The 24072-nt window shown below is 48.4% G+C and overlaps 1 protein-coding gene across 1 annotated transcript in view; it reads left to right on the top strand.

Moving 5' to 3' along the window:
* The window catches only part of ZFHX3 (zinc finger homeobox 3), a 124248-nt gene that overhangs the window by 61030 nt on the left and 39146 nt on the right, over positions 1 to 24072 (top strand). The window contains exon 4 of the mRNA XM_040329549.1: positions 17355 to 17589. Coding sequence (XP_040185483.1) covers positions 17355 to 17589 — 235 coding nt within the window. The remainder of the gene's footprint in view (positions 1 to 17354; positions 17590 to 24072) is intronic.

The following is a 24072-nucleotide window of genomic DNA, read 5'->3' as shown; positions in this document are numbered from 1 at the left end:
AGAGTCCGGCAGGACTACAAATCTCTCGGTAGCTTTGAGGCCCCTTCACTTTATGGCTTCCTTGAGAAGTGACCCATGACTTTTCAGCTGAGGCTACAGAGCCATGGGGGACCTCCTGTGGAAAACAAAGTGGTTGTGCCCAAAGCTGCTAACCGATAGGATCTGAGATCTGTAGTTCTACCTCGGCTGAAGACCCATGGACCACCTTCCATAGAAGCCATAAAGTGGCTGTGCCCAAAGCTGCTAACCGATAGGATCTGAGATCTGTAGTTCTACCTCCGCTGAAGACCCATGGACCACCTTCCATAGAAGCCATAAAGTGGCTGTGCCCAAAGCTAACCAATAGGATCTGAGATCTGTAGTTCTACCTCCGCTGAAGACCCATGGACCACCTTCCATAGAAGCCATAAAGTGGCTGTGCCCAAAGCTGCTAACCAATAGGATCTGAGAATTATTTTTTCACCGGAACACACCGCTTTTAAATTCCATTTCTTTTTTTATTTTATTTTCCATTCTGATGCTCAGAGGCGGCTCTTTTTAATTAGGAGATCGCCTTAGGCCTCGCACTCACAGGGGCCTCACGGCCGCCTAATTTTACCTCTGCTCCATCACTGTGTGATGGAGCCGTGCAACTTTCAGCAGCCATTTTTATTAGCTTGATTTTTTTATTTATTTTTTACCCATTATGGGCATGAGTGGGGGCCCCCTGGTCTAAGCCTAGAGCCGCCTCTGCTGATGCTGGGTTTGAAGTTCAGCAAGTCGTCTTCACCAGGTCTAGATGCTTGAATGCCTTGAATTGCTGCCATGCGACTGGCTGATTTAGCAAATTTGTGTTACCAAGCGGGTGTACCTAATAAAGTGGCCGGTGAGCGTGCGTGTAAAGCGCAACGTAAATTGATGGCGCTCTACATTTGAGACTGTTGATGGTGGAACTACAATGGCCAGCATGCCATGTCCTGCAAGAAGCCCCTGGATGGCTGGGCTCTGTAGTTCACAGCAGCCGGAGAGCCACAGGTCCCCCCGTCCGCCGCCATGGAGTGACGAGGCGCAGTCCTTTGGGGGCTCATCTGACAGATAGGCGGCTCCCATCTAACAAAACGCAGGCGCTGGAGCTGGCAGCTTGCAGCCATATGGGGAGCTTCTGTTTGTCTAGTGGGGAAGCCGGTAGTGTCGGCGGCTCTCACCAGTATAATGGGCCGTCTCAGCTACAAGTGAAAGCTGTTATCTCTGCCCTGGCACGGCTCCAGTCCCCCTGGCACATGCCGGCTGACGGCGCACAACGGCACATGATGCTTTTTTTTGTTTTTTTCCCCAAGGCAAAGCCACCGTTGGTTTAAGTAGGCATTAAACAATTAGCCAGCCTTTGGTTCTCCTCACCTTCCACAGATTGGCTCTATAAATTGTCGGCCTGCTGACATTTTAATGTGAATTATGTCATGTGGTATCCCCTTTGATTTCAGCATGCCTCAGTTTGTAAATACACAAGGCACTCAAAGGCTTGTGGTTTGTGTACACACAGTAGGCCTCGGGGTTTTTGGTGGGGAGCGGGAAGAGAACGGTCCTCCTCCCCTCCCCCCCCTCCCTGGCTATGGACCCGCTGGCTTCCGCCCTAAAGACACACTTTGCGATTTTTTTTTTTTTTCCGGTCTTCCATGTGTCGAGCCGCTCGCTGGGCTGCCGAACGAAGCTTCTAATCCCCCCCCCCCCCCCCCCAAAGCTGCTTAACTCGTGTCTGTTTTATAATAAATTAAATGAGGAAAGTTGGGTGTGATTTCTTTTTTTCGCCCTGTTTATTTCCCGCTTTCATCCCTCCCTTCTGTCGCTCGCAGATAAAAAAAAGAGCAAGTGCGGATTTTTGCAGATTTGCGAGCCTTCCGTTTTAATAAGATTGCGACGTGTCAAGCGAGCGCGCACGCTGTTTACACGCAGAAAGTTGCTCTTTTGGTTGCAAGGTCTTCAATGGAAACGCAGGGGGAAAAAAAGCGCAGCGTTTTGCAATTTTTAGATTTTGTTTCCGCTGCGTTTTTTTTTTTTTTTTGGTGGTTTCTCCCGCATTGAAATTGCACGCCTTCGAAAAGCAAAAATGTAAAAATGCATGCGGGAATTAAGACGCAATGCATCGGGAAAACGCAACACGCGTAGGGTGTAAACCTAGCTTTACTGTAAATATGCAATTACAAACTAAAATCAGCGCGTTTTTTTTTTTTTTTTGAGTGAGGATATATTTTTTTACAGGTGCTTAAAGCGGAGGTCCACACAAAAATGGAACCTCCGCTTTTCGGAAACAACCCCCCTCTGGTTTCACATTTGCCACCTTTCAGGGGGGAGGGGGTTGCAGATACCTGAGTAATATTTGCAACCACTTCCGGGCATAGACTTTGCCCCGCGGGGGTTACGCCACTTCCTGTGCTCCCCCGCTGTCTTCTGGGAAACACACAGGTCCCAGAACTCAGCAGTGTCCAGTGAGGACGCAGGCGTGACTCGCACATGCGCTGTAGGGAACCGGGAAGTGAAGCCGCAACGCATCACTTCCTGATTTCCTACCGAGGATGGTGGCGGGGGCAGCCCGAGAGACGAGCGATTGATTGGCTTTGGCTCCCGAAATCGCGGGCACCCTGCTGGGGTATTTGTTGCTGCTGGCTTTTATAAAAAAAAATTAGGTGGACCTCCGCTTTAAAACGGAGCACCACCCAAAAGGGGAAGCTCCGCTTATCTGCCTCCACATTCCTATAGATCTAATGGTGGCCATACACAGAACGATCTGATCAAACCAGGGCTTTTTTTTCAGGGGGAACTTCGTTCCACCACCTCTGGCTCAGACCCTTGGGGGGGGGGGGGGGGGGTCTGCTCACCACAATTGCTTGTAAACACAGAAGTCCGGTTTCTGTGTTTTACAAGTGACAGCTCTGCACTCTGTGTGTAGTGCAATCCTGGTGTTTAATGCCCCTTTAAGACCCTCCTACTGTTTGTTAAATTTGACTGACCACACCCACTATTTAATGTGATTTGGAGGGTGTGTGGGGGGAGGGGATCAAACCGTTCCTATAGATCTAATGGTGGCCATGCACAGAACGATCTGATCACACCGTTCCCCACCCCCCCGCCGGTGTCGCAGTGGACTGTGCCGTGCTTACCAGGCCGGTGTCGCAGTGGACTGTGCCGTGCTTACCAGGCCGGTGTCGCAGTGGACTGTGCCGTGATTACCAGGCCCGTGTCGCAGTGGACTGTGCAGTGATTACCAGGCCCGTGTCGCAGTGGACTGTGCGCTTTTTCTGGACGTAATTTTTTGGGTGGTTAATGGGTTAATCTTTCTAGGTTAATGGGGCCTCTCCCTTTGTCTTGTTTAGAGCCACTTGTGCTGCGGACCTGTCCAGGCTTGTCATTAGACATGGGAATACGCCTGACAGTCTGGTCACTTCATGGTCATTGCTGCTGGGTGTAGCTTTACCATTTGTGTGTGTGTGTGGTTTGTTGTTTTTTTCTTTTTTTGTGTGTGAAATATAATTGTATGTCGATTTCTGTTCCCTTTTTGGTTTTCCTGAGCTCCAGCTCGTGCCTTTGTGCTTCCTGCTCCAGCGGCCTTGCCTGTTGTTTATGTATATGTCCATAAGCGTTACCTATTTCTTACTTACCCCAGCTGGGACATTGCCAGCTGGCTGTCAGGAGGTTGCTAGGAAACATGCAGGCCTCTTTGCCGTTTCCTAAGGACAAGGCCCCGACTTGGCACTATGAGGCCTGAAAACAGCAAGCATCAAAGCTAACACAATAGAGACAAGTAGGAGGCTGTGACCCCCAGCCTCATCCTCTCGTACCCTCCTCCCCTCACACTACAGGCTCTCTATGCATCCAGGCTTCTTGGAAATTAATCTCCCTGAATCTGTGGCAGAGGTAGCAGATGTCCGTACAAGGTTGGACTTTCATTTCTTTCCTGCTCTCACTTAGGGCTTTTTTCTTTTTTTCCCCCCGTTTTGTTCGTCCTGTGATGTTTGGATTGAGGGAGGGGGGCACTCGCCCATCTTTTCGGAACTTGCTAGGACAACGCAAGGCAGTTCTGTTTTGTTTTCATGTCCGCCCCTTTTATCCTGCTCAGATGTCACTCTTCAAGGCCACATGTCTCCAGCAAAAGCATCAGAAGATCCACTTTTTGTCTTTAACACCAAAATAAACTTTTGTACCTTTTTTTTTTTTATTTATTCGTTCGTATACTGACGAGTCTGTCTGCCCTGCCCCCACAGACTGCGCACGTTGGTTCCTGAACTCTGAAGGAACTTGACGCTTTGCTCTTTGGTCTGTTTCATTGAACAAGCATTTAAGTCAGATTCCATCTTCTGCCAGGCCTTGGGGGTTTCTTCTGCCAGGCCTTGGGGGTTTCTTCTGCCAGGCCTTGGGGGTTTCTTCTGCCAGGCCTTGGGGGTTTCTTCTGCCAGGCCTTGGGGGTTTCTTCTGCCAGGCCTTGGGGTCTCTTCTGCCAGGCTTTGGGGTCTCTTCTGCCAGGCTTTGGGGTCTCTTCTGCCAGGCTTTGGGGTCTCTTCTGCCAGGCCTTGGGGTCTCTTCTGCCAGGCCTTGGGGTCTCTTCTGCCAGGCCTTGGGGTTTCTTGCGCCAGGCCTTCAATAAACTTTGGTTAGTTACTAGAATGTCTCTTAATTGCAAGTGATTTATTTATTTTTATTTTTTGTTACTCTTGTAGCTTTAGGCCACATCTAGTTTGTTTGCTCTTTTGGTCTGTTTCATTGAGCAAGCATTTTTAAGTCCAATTCTTTCTCGGGCCAGGCCTCTGTGGCTCTTTGGGCCGGGCGCCTCTGTGGCTCTTTGGGCCGGGCGCCTCTGTGGCTCTTTGGGCCGGGCGCCTCTGTGGCTCTTTGGGTCCGGGCGCCTCTGTGGCTCTTTGGGTCCGGGCGCCTCTGTGGCTCTTTGGGTCCGGGCGCCTCTGTGGCTCTTTGGGTCCGGGCGCCTCTGTGGCTCTTTGGGTCCGGGCGCCTCTGTGGCTCTTTGGGCCGGGCCTCTGTGGCTCTTTGGTGGCCAGAATGTCTGTGTGTGTGTGTGTGTGTGTGTGTGTGTGTGTGTGGTTTTTTTTTTTTTTTTATTGCTTTAACTTTCCTTCTTACCATTGTAACTGTAGGCCACATCTTTGTGAAAGTGATCAATATCTTAAAGCAGGGGTATGCAACATCGGCCCTCCAGCTGTGATAAAACTACAAGTCCCATGAGACTTTGCAAGACCCTGACAATCAGAGGCCTGACTCTTAGAGGCAGAGGCATGATGGGATTTGTAGTTTCACCACAGCTGGAGGGCCGAGGTTGCCTACCCCTGTCTTAAAGGGTCGACGCTTTATTTCCAAAGAGGCGTAGAGCCCTCCGGTAAGAACAGAGAGCCGCCCACTCTTGGGATGCAACCTGGAGTAGCATTGATAAATGTTCTCCTGACTTCCAAGCACAATTAACATGAGAAGAAGGCAATCCAAGGTGGAGCTAATTTGGGACCGTATTGTTTTCTGTTAATCTATTTTGTTTTCTCGTCCCGGGAGGGGAAAGGCGTAATGCTTAGTGAAGCATACATAAACTGCAAGCTCATTAAGAGACGGTCTGTTTATCAGCCTGTACTAAAAGCCCATAGCCCAGGCTCAGGCTGCTAGTAGTGCATGCTCCCTCTGGGCTTCGGCCCCTCCTCATTAAGTCAGTCCTGGCTATTGATTGGGAAGCCGTGTTTGAAGGAGTCTTACTTACTCCATGCATTATCTTGACAGATTGATCAGACCTGATTGAGAACCTCTTAAAGGAACGAGGAGCCGTAATGGGAAAGTTGGACTCTGTCATCCGTTAGGGTGATTCTGGGAGCGAGAAGAACAAGCTGACATCGTGGAGCAATTGTATTTACAATTAACATGGCTGAAAACGATTGGCCGTATTGATCCCCCCTTCCTGCAATTACATATCCATTGTTTACATTCCAGCACTTCAGTTATAAAAAGGAAATCCAATAATTATTGCATTATTTAAAGTTAAAGTGCCACCGAGTTTTGCCTGCCGTGCGGAGAGGTTTTCTTTTTTGATTTACTGATCGGCGCACTCCGAGCCCCGGCTCTTTAATCTGAAAGTCAAACGAAATCGGCTTTTAATGAGGCTCAAAAAATGAAAACTTTAGATGTCCCTCTTTGACCACTGGTCCCTTCGGTTGGAATTTGAATAATGATATCATTGACCGTTGTCCTGGAGCTTGCCACCGATTTCAGAGGGCTGCCACCGAGTGACCTGTGTGTGATATATGTCTGGTTGGAGAGTGGACACCTGGCTCTTAGCGACAAATGGGCTGACGTGTAAAATCTCGCTTTCCTTCAACGCCATCGTAAAAAATAATATAGGTTTCAATATTTCAAGTGACTGTCGGGGAAACCCTCTCGCTCCCTACATGCAATACCTCCTCCTAAGTGCAGGAATTTCCCCCCTTTCAGTTGCCCCTTTTCTAGTGGCCTAAATCAGAATATCGGGTTACTTTTAAAGGAAAACCTTTTTTATTTATAAAAAAACAAACGTGTTAATACTTGCCTGCCCTGTGCAGTCCTGATCCCCCCCCCCTCTTCCCAGGTCCCCCGCCAGCGCGTTGGCCTCCTTCCCTTGTTCCCCCATAGCAAGTCTCTCTTGTTGTCGGGGTGCTCGCTCCCGTGCCGGCTCTCCGCGTCCATAAGACCTTCAGCCTTTATAAATTCTCTTTTTCATGGAAATCATATTGCTATTCACCAAAAACATAATCTTTCTTTAGCATATATTTATCAATACCATCTATCTATATCACCATATTACATTGATGTCCTACATTGTATCACCCCTTATAAACTGCTTGTTGGCACAAAATAATACTGGGAGGAAAAAAAAACACAGAGGGACCCTTCCTCCTTTTCTTCCTCTTTTTTCTTCCTCCTTTTCTTCCTCCTTTTCTTCCTCCTTTTCTTCCTCCTTTTCTTCCTCTCTCCCCCGACAGCATGACTATCCTATCTACTCCCAGCCCCTCCCTGTATGCCGGATAAGGGGCCCTTGTCTTCCAATACTTCTCATCTTGATCTTTCAACATCATAGTAAGATTCTCCATCTGTTGGTTTTCTGCAATTGTGCTCTAGATGGACTATCGCTCTTCCACAGGACTTCAGCCCTTCTAACCACTTTAAAGTGGATGTAAACCTAAGATATGAACAAAGCATATCCCTCTATAGTGTGTACTTGTCTCACTCCAGAGCACTAAGTGTCATTTCTGTCTGCTGCTTCCTTCCTCTGCTATCTGCATGAGTCACTTCTGATAAGTTTTTCCGACACCAAAAGAAAAATGGTGACGGGGGAGGGAGCTCCAGTAGAGTGACCGCCTCAGCTCTGTTCCTGTGTGCTGTGTAAAGGGGGAGGTGTGTCCTTCCCCCTCCAATCAGAGCTCCTCTCACGGATGTAACTTCAGCTCTCTGCCCCCTGCTTTTCATTGAATGGACGTAGGGCAGTGGTTCTCAACTCCTGTCCTCGGAACCTACTAACAGGCCAGGTTTTAAGTATTACCTTTGCGGAGATGCAGACTAGAATACTGCAATCACTGAGCAGCAAATGATCTCACCTGTGATGTATTTCAGTTATCTTGCAAATCCCGGCCTTTTAGTGGGTGACGGGAGTTGAGACCCTCTGGTGTAGGGGAAAGACGGCTGTAAGGGTTTACAATTCCCATAATATGCAGGTATGTAAAGAATAGATTCCTTCGCCAGTGGACCTCACATGGGCAATTTTGTTCTAGTGCCTCCAATCAATCGCCATCTATCTCTACACATCCAGTTGATTGCAAACTGTAGCACAATGCTCCAATTTTGTGCAATCAATGACTTGTACATGCTACACCCCCAAAATACATATAGATGTGTTTTGTATGTTTTGTATGTTTGGTGATTATTCATGAGTGATGATCCCCTTTCTACGCTCAGCCTGAAGCTTCATTTCATCTAGTTAAGTATTTAGGAACCGACTGTGCTTTTTGGCAGGGGTGTCTGAATCTTGAGCCTGGCTAAGCAGATTTCCAAATCCCTTTTAGCAGGTAAATCCATTCATGTATGCCGTCCAATTGTGTATTTGGCTTTAAGACACCACAGAAGTGGTGGGGTGGTGTTTGTCAGACGGCCCCGAGGAAGATCTTCTGCGGTGCACTTGGCTAACTTGTTGCCGTGTTAAGTAACCGAGTGCGCTTCCTGATTGTTTTCTTTATGTAATGTTTGGCCTTGCTGACCTGTGGTTACTTGTTAGAGCTCCTCCGCTGTGGAATTATAGATGAAACCGAGTTAATCCTTCCAGAAACCCTCTTTGTCAGTAATGACTGCTGGAACTGCTGGGGCTTTCTCATATATTAGTCTGGATCTTGTCAGCCTGCCTCCGATCGACTCCCTTTAAAGTTTCAGAGATGCGTTTAAATTATTGACACTCATTGAGCAGGCCTTGTTTAGTGGTCTATCCTCATAACCTTTATAAATGGCCAAATAATCCCCACCGTTTATCTCTAGCCTTCTTAAGGGAGTCTGGGATGAGAATTCCTCAAAACCTATGAGGATCGTTCTTGAGGGTTTCAAAATCGGGAAGATAAAACCTCTTGTATTGTAGAGGTAAACGAGGTGTAGAGGTGGGCACTCTTCTTTGCTTTTCCAGTAATGCATTTTTTTGATGCATCAATGTAGTGTGGTGGTAATGTGTGATATGTTGTGTGATATTTTGTGCATTAATTTTGAACCGTATTCTAACGTTTAGATACAGTAGGTGGCCACACACCTGTACACAGAACCACAAAGTATGTGGGGAAAGTTGTTTTTCTTTTTTTTTTTTTGTTCTGTGCTTTGTAGTTAGAATTAGCTGACTGAACTTTATAATGATCCCAACGATATCCATATTCTAGTATTTGTAGATTTAAGCCCTAAGGCAGTGGTCTCCAAACTGCGGCCTGCCGGTTGGATGCTACCTGTTGCTTGCCTTTTTAGGGCGCCGTTCCTCCCACTGATGGGGCGCCGTTCCTCCCACTGATGGGGCGCCGTTCCTCCCACTGATGGGACACCCTTCCCCCCCCCCCCCCTCACTGGCGCCAATGACGGGGCACCATTTCCCCCCCCAGTGGCACCAATGACGGGACGCCATTCTTCTGCCTACTAACCACAGCACTAGGCTATTTTATTTATTTTTTACTCGCACTGACCACCAAGCCTGGGACATTGTCTGCATCCCACGGATGCCTGGGGAGTCTCAACCTGGCCCCCTAAAAGTGAAAAAGCCAAATGCTTTTTTTGGCCATACTTGTCTTCAGGGTCACAGGACTGCACTTGAATTTTCGTTCCAGGCTCTGAAAAGATCCCAACCACATTGTTGAAAACCACGTGGATGCCAGATCTCGCCCCCCTCCTCAGGCTGATGGTCCATTGAGGTAGAGAGCTGTGACTAATAGTCACTGCTCTCTGCTCCGAGCAGACGGAGAACTGAGCGATCAGCGGTCATGTGATCGCTCAGCTCTCAGGCGATAGAGCCGGTGTAGGACTGCTGCAGTTATGGAGGGGAGTATGCATGTATATTGTTTTTACATGTCCATACTTCTTTTAAGGACTCCTGGTTTCATTTTGTCACATAGGCATCGTTGAGGTTCATCAACTGAGTCAGAGAGAAGATTGTGACGGGCTGCCATTGCTTACCCCTTGTGAAAACACTGCATGCCTTGCACTTATGCTGATCCTCTGACAATATTTTCAGTCGCTGACCCAGAACAGTGTAGCAAATGGAAATCATAACTGCCGATCGGCATACTTGGTTTGCAACTCGGAATGTATTGAAGCCGTAGAACCAGCAAAAGAGCCAGGGAACCGGAACTTGGAGGCGTTTGGGGAGCAGAGATGATCACCAAAGAAAATAACTGAAGAAAACCCTCTTTCCTTGTATCTTCTGGTAAAACACTTTATTGGGACTTTCCACCCTTTATAACATTTTGGCACTTGACCGCGCTACTCGGTCCTTCTCAATGCTTCCAGGGCTTCCATACGTGGTTGGAGGTGTTTGTCCCGTTATCTGGGTGGCGGGAAAGTCGCGTGATCTCCAGAAACAAAAGATTCAACTGAGATTGAATATAATAAAAAAAAAAAATCTGAAATGGACTGAAAATTCAAAGTGCACAAAAGGATGCTTATAATTCACCGCCTGAATACCTAGACATCTGGTGGGCTTATGTGCCTCATGCTTCGGGTTGAAGATATTTAGAAACTCAAACCATACTTTTTTTTTTTTCTTCATAGAAATGGGGAGCATGTGGTCCTCGTGTTATGAAGGGAGTTAAGCGTTCTTTCCATGGTCTAATACTTTCATTTCCACCTACAAAGTAGCTGTAGAAAGTCGAGCCAGGGGTTTTTAATGCGAGCAGCCGTGAAATCGCTGTTGACTTGATCCTATTGAATGCACCGTCTCATAATAGGTTAGGCCAGACATGGCTACCTCATCGTGTGTACCCATTTTCAAGGAACATAATGTAAAAATCATGGCTTGAATACGGGATAATTTGTTTTTTGGCGCTCGTAGTTTTGTGCCGAGAACGAATGAGTTCCCCTAAAATTGGGAAGGAGGGAGAGTTTTCCCCCTATACTTGTCCTGCATTGTCATCTAGGGGAGAAGTACAGAACGCCTTCCCCTTATTCCCTGGCTGACTTTAATACTTAACCTAGCCCATGAAGTGCGCCTTTAAAGCGGATCGACACTGTATCTGAACACCGCAAAACAAAAAGTTTAATTTAACCCCCCCCCCCAAATATATACAGATCCCTGGTCCCTTAAAGCAGATCACATAGTACAGTGCTTGTGCTGTGTAATCTGTCCCTCTATAAACTGTAAAAAAAAACACTCCCTGAATCTGGCACTATCTGTTTTCTCTCTCTCCTATACTGACCACGAAAATCAGAGCTGCTCAGCCCCGACCACCGTGGTCAGAGTGCATCCCTCCGTCATACGCTGCTGTCCCCTCTGCTCTCTTCTCACCCCTTCCTTCCTTCTGTCATCTCCATCTCTGTGTCTGTCTCCAGTCACGTGACTCGTGGCCAATTTACAGCTACAAGACAGAGCTTCTGCAGGGCGAGCGGCCACAAGATCTCCCTGACTGACGTCCGAGGGAAATAACGGCTCCTCCCACAAAAGATCTACCCGATTCCTATACTGACCACTACACTGATCTACCTGATTCCTGCACTACTCGCACCCCAGGTACTGTGGCGGTTTTAAGTCTGAGCACCACATCCTGATGGTGAGAAAGTGGGACTTGGATTTAAGTGGATTAGAAGGTGCTCTACTGGCCTTGGCCTTATTGGCCTTGGTGCGCCTCTTGCCTACTTGCAGATGAACTGCATGCCCCGGGGGGGGGGGGGGGGTGAACAAGATTGCAAAACGTCCAGAAAATCAGGTTTTGCGATGACAATTGGCTGCTGTGAGGTCTGCAGATCCCTTTTTTAAATGAACTTTCTCTACCTGAGACCGAGGTTTGTGACCTCTCGCCTGTCTTCTAGGTTCTTCAGATTAGCTGCAAAGGGTATTTTGTGTGATGATCAGAGGATAGGTGAGGGAAGGAGGGGGGGGGGGGGGCAATGAAGAACGTCTAGAGTTAGCGGTGTGGAGAGCCAATCCCCTCCCTTTTTCTCTGCCAGGAAATTCCAGGCTTGTCTGCAGGTGGTGGACTGCTGAGGATGTTAGCAGCCATGGACATGTATGCGCTATTCGGAGCCGGCCTGGAAGGACATCTGCTTTCACATAACTCTTTCATTAAAGAGATGGATTCTCCAGCTGAAGACTTGTGATTTATGACCTGAGGTTGCTGAGATCTGAAAGAAGCTGAGAAAGAGGGCCTCTGAGTTTTTCTGGACTGGAGAAAGGAGAGGGGTGGGGGGAGGGGGGAAGAGTTATATATATTCTGCAGATAGAATTAATACATTCCAGACATCCAAACAGGTTTTGTAAACAAATGGTTGTACCAGCCTCAGTACTTCCCGGGTCTGTTAATGTCTTTTACTGGTATTCACGGCAAACTACAACCCGTCTCATTAACTGCCGCTGAAAATTTTCACCAGTCGAGGCCCCTGTTGCTCTTAGGTGCAAATTTGCCGTAAACCCCGGCAATTGGGGTAGTAAGACTTTATTGGTAGCGTGCAAAGCGTGCGGAGGGAGGGTCCGGCTTTGTATCGGGGAAATTCAAGGAATGGGGTAATGGACTTTGCAGAGGCCGCCATTTTTGCTCATTTAGTTGACGCGTGGGTTGGCCTTGACGCGTGGGTTGGCCTTCTCGTGTCAATTATTTAGGTTGCTGATCCTCCTAAACCTGGAGTTTTGGGTTTTCTGGACAAGTAGCATCTTTCTACAGTATTTGGTGATAAATGCTGTGCTGGGTTTCTGGAGGCCACCATGGGTTCTAGGGCAAGGGTCTCTAAACTACGACCCTCCAGCTGTTGTGAAACTACAAGTCCCATCATGCCTCTGCCTGTGGGAGTCATGCTTGTAACTGTCAGCCTTGCAATGCCTCATGGGACTTGTAGTTTCGCAACAGCTGGAGGGCCGCCAGTCTGAGACCCTTGCCACTACAAAAAGACCCTTGCCACTACAAAAAGACAGGCTGGTTGCATTGAAGTCGATCCATGGATCGACTTCAGCACAACTAGCTTGACCATAGACAGATATTGGCTGGTTCCTGCTGATCTTGGCTGGTTCCTGCTGATCTTGGCTGGTTCCTGCTGATCTTGGCTGGTTCGCGCTGATCTTGGCTGGTTCGCGCTGATCTTGGCTGGTTCGCGCTGATCTTGGCTGGCTCGCGCTGATCTTGGCTGGCTCGCGCTGATCTTGGCTGGCTCGCGCTGATCTTGGCTGGCTCGCGCTTATCTTGGCGGGCTCGCGCTGATCTTGGCGGGCTCGCGCTGATCTTGGCAGGCTCGCGCTGATCTTGGCGGGCTTGGCGGGATCTGGCTGAGATTCATCGATGGCCAGCTTTAGCTTACCCAGGGCTTTAGACTTCCGGTATGACCGTGCCAACTGGTTCAGCACTGCTACGTGCTTCTCCATACCCGGAAGTACTGCGTATTTCCTCCGGATCGCAGTGGCTGAAAAGTAGGGATGGGGAAGCAAAGAAAAGGTTAGTCTCTAGGCTGCTGGGGAATTAAAGGAAACCGGTTGCCTTGCACTGTATGGGAAAAGCGCAGGTTTGCTTTGAAGCTTATCTAAAATCTAAACTTTAAAGCACAGAACAATACTGCGTACAGCGACCTTCATATCCCTCGATCAGTCTGTCTGGAGCGCGGGGGGGTTGTGGGAGATCAGCAGAGCCAGTGCTAAGTAAATACAGAAGTTGCGGCTGTCCCGGTCCTTATAGAAGTTCTGGCGGCTGGTCTCTGACCTCAGCTGTTTCAGTCGCTGATCTGGACCAAGTGGGCGGGCAGTGAAATTGGATTCACCTGATTTGCTGATTCAAAATATTAAAGTGAGCAAATTGGCGTGACAGCCGGGCAACTGGTATTTTCAGGAGGACGACAGATGGCAGCATCTTCTCTCATTGCAGGGCAGGCAGGTACACACAGAGCAAGTTATTGAATATTTCTTTCCTTTTTATAGGTGAACTCCAAGCAGCCTAAAATATCGCCGTCCAAGGCTCTGCCCACATTGGTGCGTCTCCAACGTCGCATGATTTCCAGTGCGACTTTGATCCTGTAATTTGGTTGCACTGGTCTGAAGGTGTGTCGGTGCAGACAATGGGCAGCGACTTGTAATTTCCAAAGTCGCATGACAATTCGCACAAGTGTGGGCGGACCCTGAAGCAGTTGTGTAGAAATAAAATTTCAGGTATTTCTAGTGAAACTAGAGTAAGTTCCTTATTTTTTTTTTTTTTTTTTTCTTAATACCAGCCTCTTGTACACCCCTGTACAGGATAGGCCAAAATGGGAGAGGGCGAGGCCGTGCTAGTAACCAATAAGTTGCTCTAGCACAGTGTTTCTCAACTCCAGTCCTCAAGGCGCACCAACAGGTCATGTTTTCAGGATTTCCCTCAGATGAAACGGCTGTGGTAATTACTAAGGCAGTGAAACTGATCAAATACCCTGTGCAAAATAATGGAAAGCCTGAAAACATGACCTGTTGGGGCACCTTGAGGACTGGAGTTGAGAAACACTGCTCTAGCATGCTGACAGCAGTAGAGAGCAGAAAGATGAGCTCATCGGCCTACTGCTGTTCTGTCATTGTTCATTGATGGGGCAGGGAGGTGACCTTTCCTGTATTTCCTCCACTCACTGCAGGAGAGATCACTGGCATGGCCTTGCTGTCTTGAAGGGCTGCATCAATCTCAGGGCAGGATGAACAAAATTGCAAATCCTTTGGCAGATGAAACCACTCCCATGTATCCATTTGAAAGGTGTATTTAAAGTTTAACTCCAGGTACCAAAAATTTCACTTAAATATATTCCTCAATAGACACAACGGATATAAATCCACCAAATTCCTTTGCAAACCCAGATATTACTTATATAAAAAGCAACATTGAATCGCTGTGGATAGACTTTGAAGGAAACAGGGCTGTGGGAGGGGCCCAGAAGGCCCAGAAAACGACAGGGGGGCGGAGACCAGTCATCCTGCACAAGGAGAAAGAGCATAGTTGTGGGAGGAGCCCAATGGATCCACCCACACTACAGAAGAGGGCGGAGACCAGACCAGTTCCCCTGCACTAGGAGAGGGAGAAGCAGTGAGTGGTCTTTAATACAGGAAGTCTCACACTGGATTACTGCACAGATCACCGAGATTCAGGGAAGATTCCCCGGGATTCTTGTATTTAGATGAGTTACTTCTATATATTTTACTATTAAAGCTTTACCAGTTTCCCTGGTGTTCCCTTTAAGGTCTAATTTTGTGCACATGATGTTTTATGAGGATTGCGGTCACATTATTGTATATCCTTCCCAGTGAATTGGTGCGATGGACATTGGCGGTCTCTCTCGTCCATGTATGGGGGGGGGGGGGGGGGGGCGCCGTCTCTGGTCTATTTCTGGATGTGATTGTGCAGTTTGGTGTGAAAGCGGCGGACAGAATCGTGTGCAATGGCCGACCTCCTCCCCAGAGTATTCCCTGCCTTCCATCAGAATGTTCTTGTGTCTGTTCTGTTTTTAAAGTGGTGCTTCAGCTAAACTTGATCGATATTTCGCTTTCCATGCGTGAAGAAGCAGATGTTAGAAGTTTCCTGTTGTTGCCGAGAGAGAGAGAGAAAAGGCCCCACAAGCTTTCTAGCAATCAATATGGTGACACATGTGCCGATGGCATCCCTTCGTTCTGCCGGCGGAGACTTCCTTTATCTGCTTCACGATGGCGACCCGCGTTGTGCCCGTCACAGCCGCCCCCCTCCCGCACCGCCTGCCAATAGCCGGAGATCGTTTTTAAAGGGGGGGGGATTTGCTTTAGAAATAATTAATTACGACCAATTATCACTCCTCTGCTTGCTTTAGAAGAGCAGCTAATCCACAGGACAATATTAGGTACTCGTAAAATACGTGCCGCCATTTGTACCGCGCGCGCGGCTGACAGGACAAGCTGGGCCCGGCCACATCGGAGGACGCCGCACATTCTGCGGTGTGTTACAACACGTCACACCACTTAACTTTTTTTTTTTTTTTTTTTTATTATATATTTTTTTATTTATATTCTTTCTTAATGTAACAAAATTACATCTCATTCACCTTTAGGCACTTGCAGTGTGTTGTGCGTAAAAAAAATTAAAATTAATTAAATGAATCCTGACCTACTTTTTTCTTCAGCGCAGAGCATTCGTATGACCCGACGCCATAGGACAGGGGTGCCCAACCTTTTGAAGAGCGAGGGCCATTTAAGGGACTTGGTAAAAGGCCGCGGGCCACAATGAGTGGAGCGGTCGGATGACAGGTCCGTATGCACTCTGTATATGCAGAGCAGGCACAGCCCACTCTACTCTATGGGGCCACCTATCCTCCCAGATGGAAGGGGATGGATCTCTTGCTAAAGGAAGCATCAGGGGGCCGCGGGCAACATCAGAGGGCTCCGCGGGCCACATGTGGCCCCCGGCCACTGGTTGGGCACCCCTGCCATAGGACATGAGGAAGATTGCCTGGTCTGTGTGTTGGGCAATGCTGTCCGACACTGCTCAGTGCATATCGTGTGAATGTGAATGGGGTGTGTGAATGCCAGGGGCAGACTGACCATTGAGGCCCTCGGGCACTGCCCGAGGGCCCCATGCCACTAGGGGGCCCCATCAGGGTTGCCAGACTCAGTAAAACCAGGGACAGTATGTAAAAATCTGTTTTTTTTTTTTTCTCGCGCGCTCTCCTTCCTCTGGCGCGCTCTCCTTCCTCTGGCGCGCTCTCTTTCCCTCTCTACCTCCATCAAAAACCTGTGAGGAGAGAGCTGAGGTCAAGCCAGGCTGTGTGTGTCAATAGATGCACACAGCCCAGCTTATGAGCATGCTCGCATAAGTGTCTCCAATAGCAAGTGGCTTGAAATGGGGGCACTCGGAGAAGAGGAGGTTCGGGGCCGCTGTGTGTGTGTGTGTGTGTGTGTGTGTGTGTGTGTGTGTGTGTGTGTGTGTGTGTGTGTGTGTGTGTGTGTGTGTGTGTGTGTGTAAAAATCCTATTTTTACAAACGCGCTTGAAGTTGTTGCTTCTGTAGGATTCGGAGTGTCTATTGCAGGATTGGCCTTGCTGCGGATGGCGGCCGCACCGGATAAAATACAAGCGACATTAATAATCGCTGAGTAGACTTTTGTCTTGAGAATTCCGTCTCAGGCCTCTGACAGGTGTGCTATGTCCTACCTAACACAATGATAGATGTTATCTGATCATTTTTAATTTCGGTATAAATTTCTGGCATGCCGAAGGGTATTGGCACTTTGATGTCCAGGCCGTCGGTCTTTTTTAATATTTGATTCTTGGGAAGTTTAATTAGAATTTGTTAGCGTCTTCGGTACACACTGCGTTCACAGGGTACTTTGTTAGGTTTTTAATGTCATCACGAAGTAATTAACTGTAAGATTTTTTTTTTTTATACTCGGTCGTGTCGCGCGGTTCTGTTGGTCAGATACAGTCTGCAGAATGCAAACCATGGGACACTTTGGGGGGAGATTTACTAAAACTGGAGCACACAGAATCTGGAGCAGCCAATCCGCTTCCAGGTCTTATTGTCAAAGCTTAAGTGAACAGGCTGACGTTGGAAGCTGATTGGCTCCCATTATGCTGGTAGGGGGGGGGGGGTGTGGATCACAATAGTTGTACAGAATTATATTGATGAATATTTGTGATTTTATAGGCTTCTAATTGTCGTTTTTCCCGCTTTTCCGCAGCACTTGCAGCAACACGAGAGCGGCGTGGAAGGAGACGCGTCGTACTATCACTGCGTGCTCTGCTCTTACTCCACCAAGGCCAAACTCAACCTGATCCAACATGTGCGCTCCATGAAACACCAACGCAGCGAGAGCCTGCGCAAACTGCAGCGGCTTCAGAAGGGCCTGCCGGAAGAAGAGGAAGATTTGGGACAGATCTTCACCATCAGGACCTCCTCGCCCCCTGCAGAGACTGGTGAGTGTTTCCAAATGCTCACCTTTTACCACCCCTCCCCCATATGCGGTAACGCAGAGCGAGCAACCCACTAGTCATCTCTCATTTCTCCACCTGCCTAGAGTTGGCGTTAACCTGGATTTAGATTCTTTAAAGCTGAACTCCGGGATAAGCAACAGAGCAGCGCATTTTGGTTGGGGGTGAGGTAACAGGTGCGATTTACATGCTGTCCCCCCCCCCCCCGTAGTATGAACTTGTGTGTACGTATGCTGCTCAGGCTGCACGGAAGTGTAGTCCTGCGAGTGCTGGCTGGGAAGGAGCCCCCCCCCCCCCCCCCCACGCTCCAGACAATGGTAAATAAGAGATGAAGGATCCCAGGAGCCGCACATCAGAACGAGACCCGCTGTGTGTGAGCAAGTGGCAGTCTCAGTATGGGCCCCCTCCAGGCCACGCCCCCAACGCGTTTCACTCTGCCCAGTGGAGCGTACCTGCAGTAGTGTGAACCTAGTCCTTCCTAAAGGCCTTTAGTCGCTTTTTGATATAGGGCAGTGATGGCGACCCTTGGCACCACAGATGTTTTGGCACTACAGTTCCCAAGATGCTCTTGCACTCAGCAGTGTATTTGAGCATCATGGGAAATGTAGTTCCAAAACATCTGGGGTGCCGAGGTTCACTATCACTGATCTAGGGTAACCGTCTTAAGCTGGCCATACATGGATCAAAATTCATCCGGTTCAGCAATAACCAGGTGAGATTCAATCCACATATGGGTAGGCTGGTTGTACCCATGTCTGTGGACTTGGGTACAACAAGCCTGTCAGATTTATTTTTATTTTTTTCATACTGTTACTGCTCCTGGCTATAGTCGCTACAGTAATCATTGTGTTCTGCGAGTCTTACCATGCCCCTCCGCCAGTAGAACACAATAGTGCTGTAGGCGCTATTCTCCATCAACACTGACTGTGGTGGGCAAATCAAGCAATTTTCTTTCCTTCCACCCATGGCGAATGAAAAGAAAATCGAATCATCTATGGGCAGCCTTTAGTCACCCTCCTGTTGCCACTGATGGGGATGAGAAGTGGCCATGCCCACATACATTACACAGGCACGGTCCACCATGTTCCCAGCTGGTCCAGACCAACAATGTACAGCCGACCTTGAAGAAAGGTGCATGTAAACAGGAAGTGGGGAAAAGAGGTAGGTTGGGCAGCACAGTGGCTAATAAGGATGACCTCCGGCATGTTCCAACACCCCACGTGCAGAGCCCGCCAGGAAGTCGGCACAGCACCTATCACAGGCAGTGAGACATTTTCCGATCTCTGCAGCCGTGCAGCGGGACAATGTTTCACTGCCTGTGACTGGCGCAGTGCTGCCTTCCTGGCGGGCTCTGCAGGTGGGGTGTGCCAACACGATGGAGCTCATCCTTAGGGGCTAAGTGGTTAACACTTCCTGGCAGCACCGGGGGGTCGTCGGTTCAAGTCCCAACCACGGCTCCTGTCTAGATTGGCCCTAGTGTGTGTATGAATGTGAGTTGGGGACCTTGGATTGTAGGCTCCTTGAGAGCAGGGATTGATGTGAATTTACAAAATATATGATGGCGCTTCACAAGTAACGAAGAGTGAAAAGAGTAATTGATGGGCGAGCCTGGAAATCATGCATGGGTTTTTTTTTTTCAAAAAATGTCCATTTGAGGTTTAGCTCTACTATAGGCTCCTTTTACGTAAAGATCAGATTGCTGTTGGTGACTGCACGTCGCCACAAGCTCGATAGACTTGACTACTCTCCGATGGTTTGCGGGTATCCGGTTGTGTACATGACGACACCACTGGCTGGAAAGTTAGCGATCACCTGTGTTTTATGGAGGCCCATCTGCTTTTTATGTATCTCCAGATTTTCTTCCAACCGCACTAACCTTTTCCCTCCAACCTTCCCCTGGGGCACTTTCTGCTAATTGCTGCAATAATAAGGCTGTGGAAGTATCTGGAGAGGCAGCCAGTCTTTTACCCAGAGTGCCCCGGGGATGACGGCAAGGAGTTTCCTGGTCTGCGCACTGTCTGGGGGCCCAGCGTGGCCCTTGTCCTAAAGCGTTTAGTTTAGCGGCCTCTTCTCTGGCTCAGAGGGGGCCGCACTCCCCCCTTTAAGGGCCACTTTCCGGCTCGGTCCCTTTGCATTCTTCTGCTGGGACGGGGTCCTGCTGGTGGACATATTGTTTCAGCAGATTGTGTTAATCTCTGCGGAGTGCCGGCCATCTCTTCCCAATCTCTCGCACATTGGCCCTCATTGTTGCAGCTCTGCGATGAGAGTGTGTGCAAGGCCGGAGAGAGAGGGGTGGGGGTCTAGGAGGGGATCCCAAGCACAAAGCCTGCTCCTTGAAGGGAGCTTTTGTTTGGACAGGAAGAGGTTGAATGTTACTGTCAGCTCCTGATTCCACCAGTACTGGGACTCCACCCCTATCTCCTGCTCGGACTTCATGGAACTGGAGCTTTGTGTGTATATGTTGCGCACAAGGGGGGCGGCCTGCATCTCATTAACCCCGTCATTTTGGGATCCCCCCTTCTCTTTTCTCGGTGGGCCTCCACACGCAGCATCTCATGTCACTCATGTGTCGGTGCAGCTACTTAACACTCAGTATGTTCCCCATTGTCCGCATAGAAAGGAACAAGAGCCAGCAGAGCCGGGCCCTTTCAATGCTCCTGTCACCATCTAAACTTCTACACAACTTTTTTTTTTTTTTTTTTTCTTCTGTTTTTTCTTTTGCCAATGATTTCTGCTCCGTTTCGGCAGTTAACATACTTCAAACGCGTTTAGCCTCGTGTTGTTCTGTAGGCCATAGGTCTGAAATAAGCCGTATGGTTTGGCTATAGTCATCCAAAGAGGTGGGGGAGGGGGATCCGCAAAAAAACAGACTGCTGGTTTTTGGGCCGAATGAAGTTATATTATTTCATAAGCCTTATGAATGTGTCACAATTTTTTTTTAGTTGGTTATTAAATCGTGTTTGTTTGTTTTTTCATTTAACATTTTGCAGTCAACCATTAAAAATAAATATAAAAAAGTGACGCATAATGGCCTCACAATGGGTCTCGATGGTGAATTAGGTTTCACGTGGCAATAAGCAACCAATAGATCTTAAGCTCTCTCAGAACTGCAAATCCCAGCATGCAGTTTCCTGGCTGACCCTGTATACCAGTGGTCTCAAAAATGGTGGCCCTATGCATGCTTTTAACTGGCCCTAGGGGCACTATTTATTCCACTAATACCCCCCCACTGAAGGGACACAAATCCTCCCAGTGACACCAACAATGGGGACCAATGACCCTGATGGGACACAATTTCTCCCAATTACCCCAATTTAATGGGGCACAATTCCTCCCACTGAAACAAAAGATGGGGCATTATTTTTTTCTACTGCCCATAGCCACAGTCTGGCCCCTGTAAAGGCTGAAGAACAGTAAACTGGTCCTTTTTGTTTAGAGCAGTGGTCTCCAAACTGTGGCCCGAGGTCCAGATGTGGCCCTGTGCTTGCTTTTATCAGGCCCTTTGTATCCACTGATAGCTACAATGGAGCGTAATTCCTACCAATGACACCGACAATGGGGCCCAATGACAGCAACGATGGGGCATAATTCCTTCCAATGACAGCAACGATGGGGCACAATTTCTCTTACTGACAAACAATGGGGATCAATGATGGGGCACAATTCCTCACTCTGATACCAATTGATGGGACGCACTTACTCCCACTGAAACTATGGGGCCTTATTTCTTTCCCACTGATGGGGCCTTTTCTACTCACAATTGCTACAGTCTGGACCTTCTAAAGCAGGGATCCTCAAACTACGGCCCTCCAGCTGTTGTAGAACTACACATCCCATGAGGCATTGTAACACACTGACATTCACAGACATGACTAGGCATGATGGGAATTGTAGTTCCTTAACAACTGGAGGGCCGTAGTTTGAAGACCCATGTTCTAAAGTCTGCAAAACCGTAAACTGGCCCTTTTTTGTTTAGAAAGTTTGGAGACCCCTGCTGTATACTATTTAAATGGCAGGGCATGATAGGACTTGTAGTTCACAGTAGCTGAAGGTATGCCATCTAACCATCATAAATAGTTGTGATGCCCCAATGATGGGGCATAATTCCTCCCAATGCCCTCCTTCAATCCAGCGCTGTGCACGTCTGACGCTCTTCTCGCCCCTCGCTTCCGGGTCTCACTGGCTTTGCTGGGGCACTGTCAATCCAAGCTAGTGACAAGGGAGCTGGGGGGTGGGGCTGAGTCCTGCTGTCTGTGTCAGTGTACGCAGGCGTGGGGCTCAAGAGTGAGCACGCACAAGTGCCCCTATGGGAAATTGCTTCCCATGGGGTCATTGGACAGAGGAGGGTCCAGGAGCGCCAGAGGGGTACCCCAACAAGAGGAGGTTCATGGCTGCTCTGTGCAATTTTATTTTACAATTGTGAGGTGTTTTTTTTTTTTTTTAGTTTTCTTTCTGTGTCGTCATCGCCCTGGGAACACACAGAGGTTTGGATTTTTATTCATGTGTGTGTGTGTGGTGGTAAAAGGTTTTCCTGTTATGCACTGCAAGCTGTCCTTCCGTATGATGTAATGGGGGGAGACTGGATGGATTCCAGGCTGTAGCGAGTGTTCTAACAGAACGGTCTGTGATGCCCGTAGAATGCAAAAATATCTTCTGTTCCATTTTCACACCTGGGATTAGAAAATGGCAGTTGGAAGTGCAATTGTGCCGAAGGCCAAACCTTATATCTACCTATTCATGAGTTCTTCTCGCCCTTATCAGACCTGACTGTTCCGTTTTGTAGGACTCCACCTGTTTTTGGAAATTAAAATAAACTACCATATATACTCGAGTATAAGCCGAGACCTAATTTTACCACAAAAAAATGGGAAAACGTATTGACTCGAGTATAGGCCTAGGGTGTCCATCTGCAGCCTCACTGTGCCCATGCCGAAACTTACGTTTTAACATGGGAGTATATAGAAGGGGCTACATGTTTGCCAAGTTTCGGGTCCAGAGGACCTACGGCCGGCACCTGGTCCCCAAAGTTACCGGAGAAATTACTGTTTAACATTGGAGTCTATGGAAGGGGTGCCCGGCTTTGAAAAATCGGTGCTTCCCGGCCGTAGTTTCGCCAGACAGCAAACTTTGCACACTTGTAGAGGAGAACTGGGGCTACCTGTGTGCCAAGTTTCGGGTCCAGAGGACCTACGGCCGGCCGGTACCAGGCCCCCAAATTTACCGGAGAAATGACCGTTTAACATGGGAGTCTATGGAAGGGGTGCCTGACTCTGAAAAATCGGTGCTCCCCGGCCCTAGGTCCCCCGGACAACAAACTTTGTACACTTGTAGAGGAAGAGTGGGGGCTATATGTTTGGTGTCCAGGAGACCTACGTCCGGCTGGTACCGGGTCCCCAAAATCCGGGAGATCAGGCGCAAAAAGGTGACTCGAGTATAAGCCGAGGGGGGCATTTTCAGCACCAAAAAATGCGCTGAAAAATTTGGCTTATACTCGAGTATATACGATATTCTGGTATAAAAGATCGGGATTGCTTCCTGGAAACGTTGCCGGTTATCTGTCGCTTTTATAAAAACGTGGATTTTTTTATTTTCCCAATCCTACGCTGACCATGGAATTTGACCAGCGGACCTGTGACCTCTTTTCTGAGGCCGGGGAGATTCTATCGGGACACAATTCCCTCCTGCACGGGTTGGAGGATTGTTCCTATTTTCTGCCTGGCACTCTATTAATCTCCGGCTACCAGCAGTGCTTTTTACTATTCATGCTTCCAGGCAGGAAGATCCCAGACAGAAGAGCAGCCGAGCTCGGCCTGGAATGTCAGCAATGCCATGAAGCCTGCTTCTTGTTTGCTCTCCCTCCCTGCTCCCAGCACAGCGGCTTGGAAGAGGATATGAAAGTCTTCAGGCCGCACATTTTCTTTTTATTAAAGCGTTTGCCGGATAATTCTGCCTTCTATTTTATCTGCCTCTGGCGGTACAGGGGAGGTGGAGGGGCCAAGGTTGGCCTGGGACAGAGAGATCTACATAAGCCCAGGCCTTTCATTTTCTTCTAATGGCCTCTGCCGGTCAGGTGGCTTATTCATCGTATAGATCTTATTTTCGGGACATATTGCTCATCCTTCTGAGAAGAACTCGTGTTTTTCATTTTGGTTTAATCTTCTCCGTGTTCTGGAGTCTTTCAGCTGTCGCGGTGGAAAGCTTAAGAGCTGATTCTTAAAGGTTCCCTCTACGGTTGAGCGTTTTTAAAAATGGCTCCTGGTTTCAGTCTGGTGCTGTTGAATCAATTGAATGTTCAATGTCCTTTTTTTTTTTTTTTGGTGAAATATCGGGGGTCTAAACAAACCTGATGATTCACCTTTTGAGACAGGGAAAGGAGCCCTCAATCTCCTTCCCTACAGCCTCGGCTGCACAAAACCAATGGACAGGAGTAGCTCTGTACACAGGCTTCCTGTTCATTCACAAACTGAA

The sequence above is a fragment of the Rana temporaria genome, chromosome 11, assembly GCF_905171775.1.
Source record: "Rana temporaria chromosome 11, aRanTem1.1, whole genome shotgun sequence".
NCBI classification, from domain to species: domain Eukaryota; kingdom Metazoa; phylum Chordata; class Amphibia; order Anura; family Ranidae; genus Rana; species Rana temporaria.
This window is presented reverse-complemented; position numbering and strand designations above follow the sequence as displayed.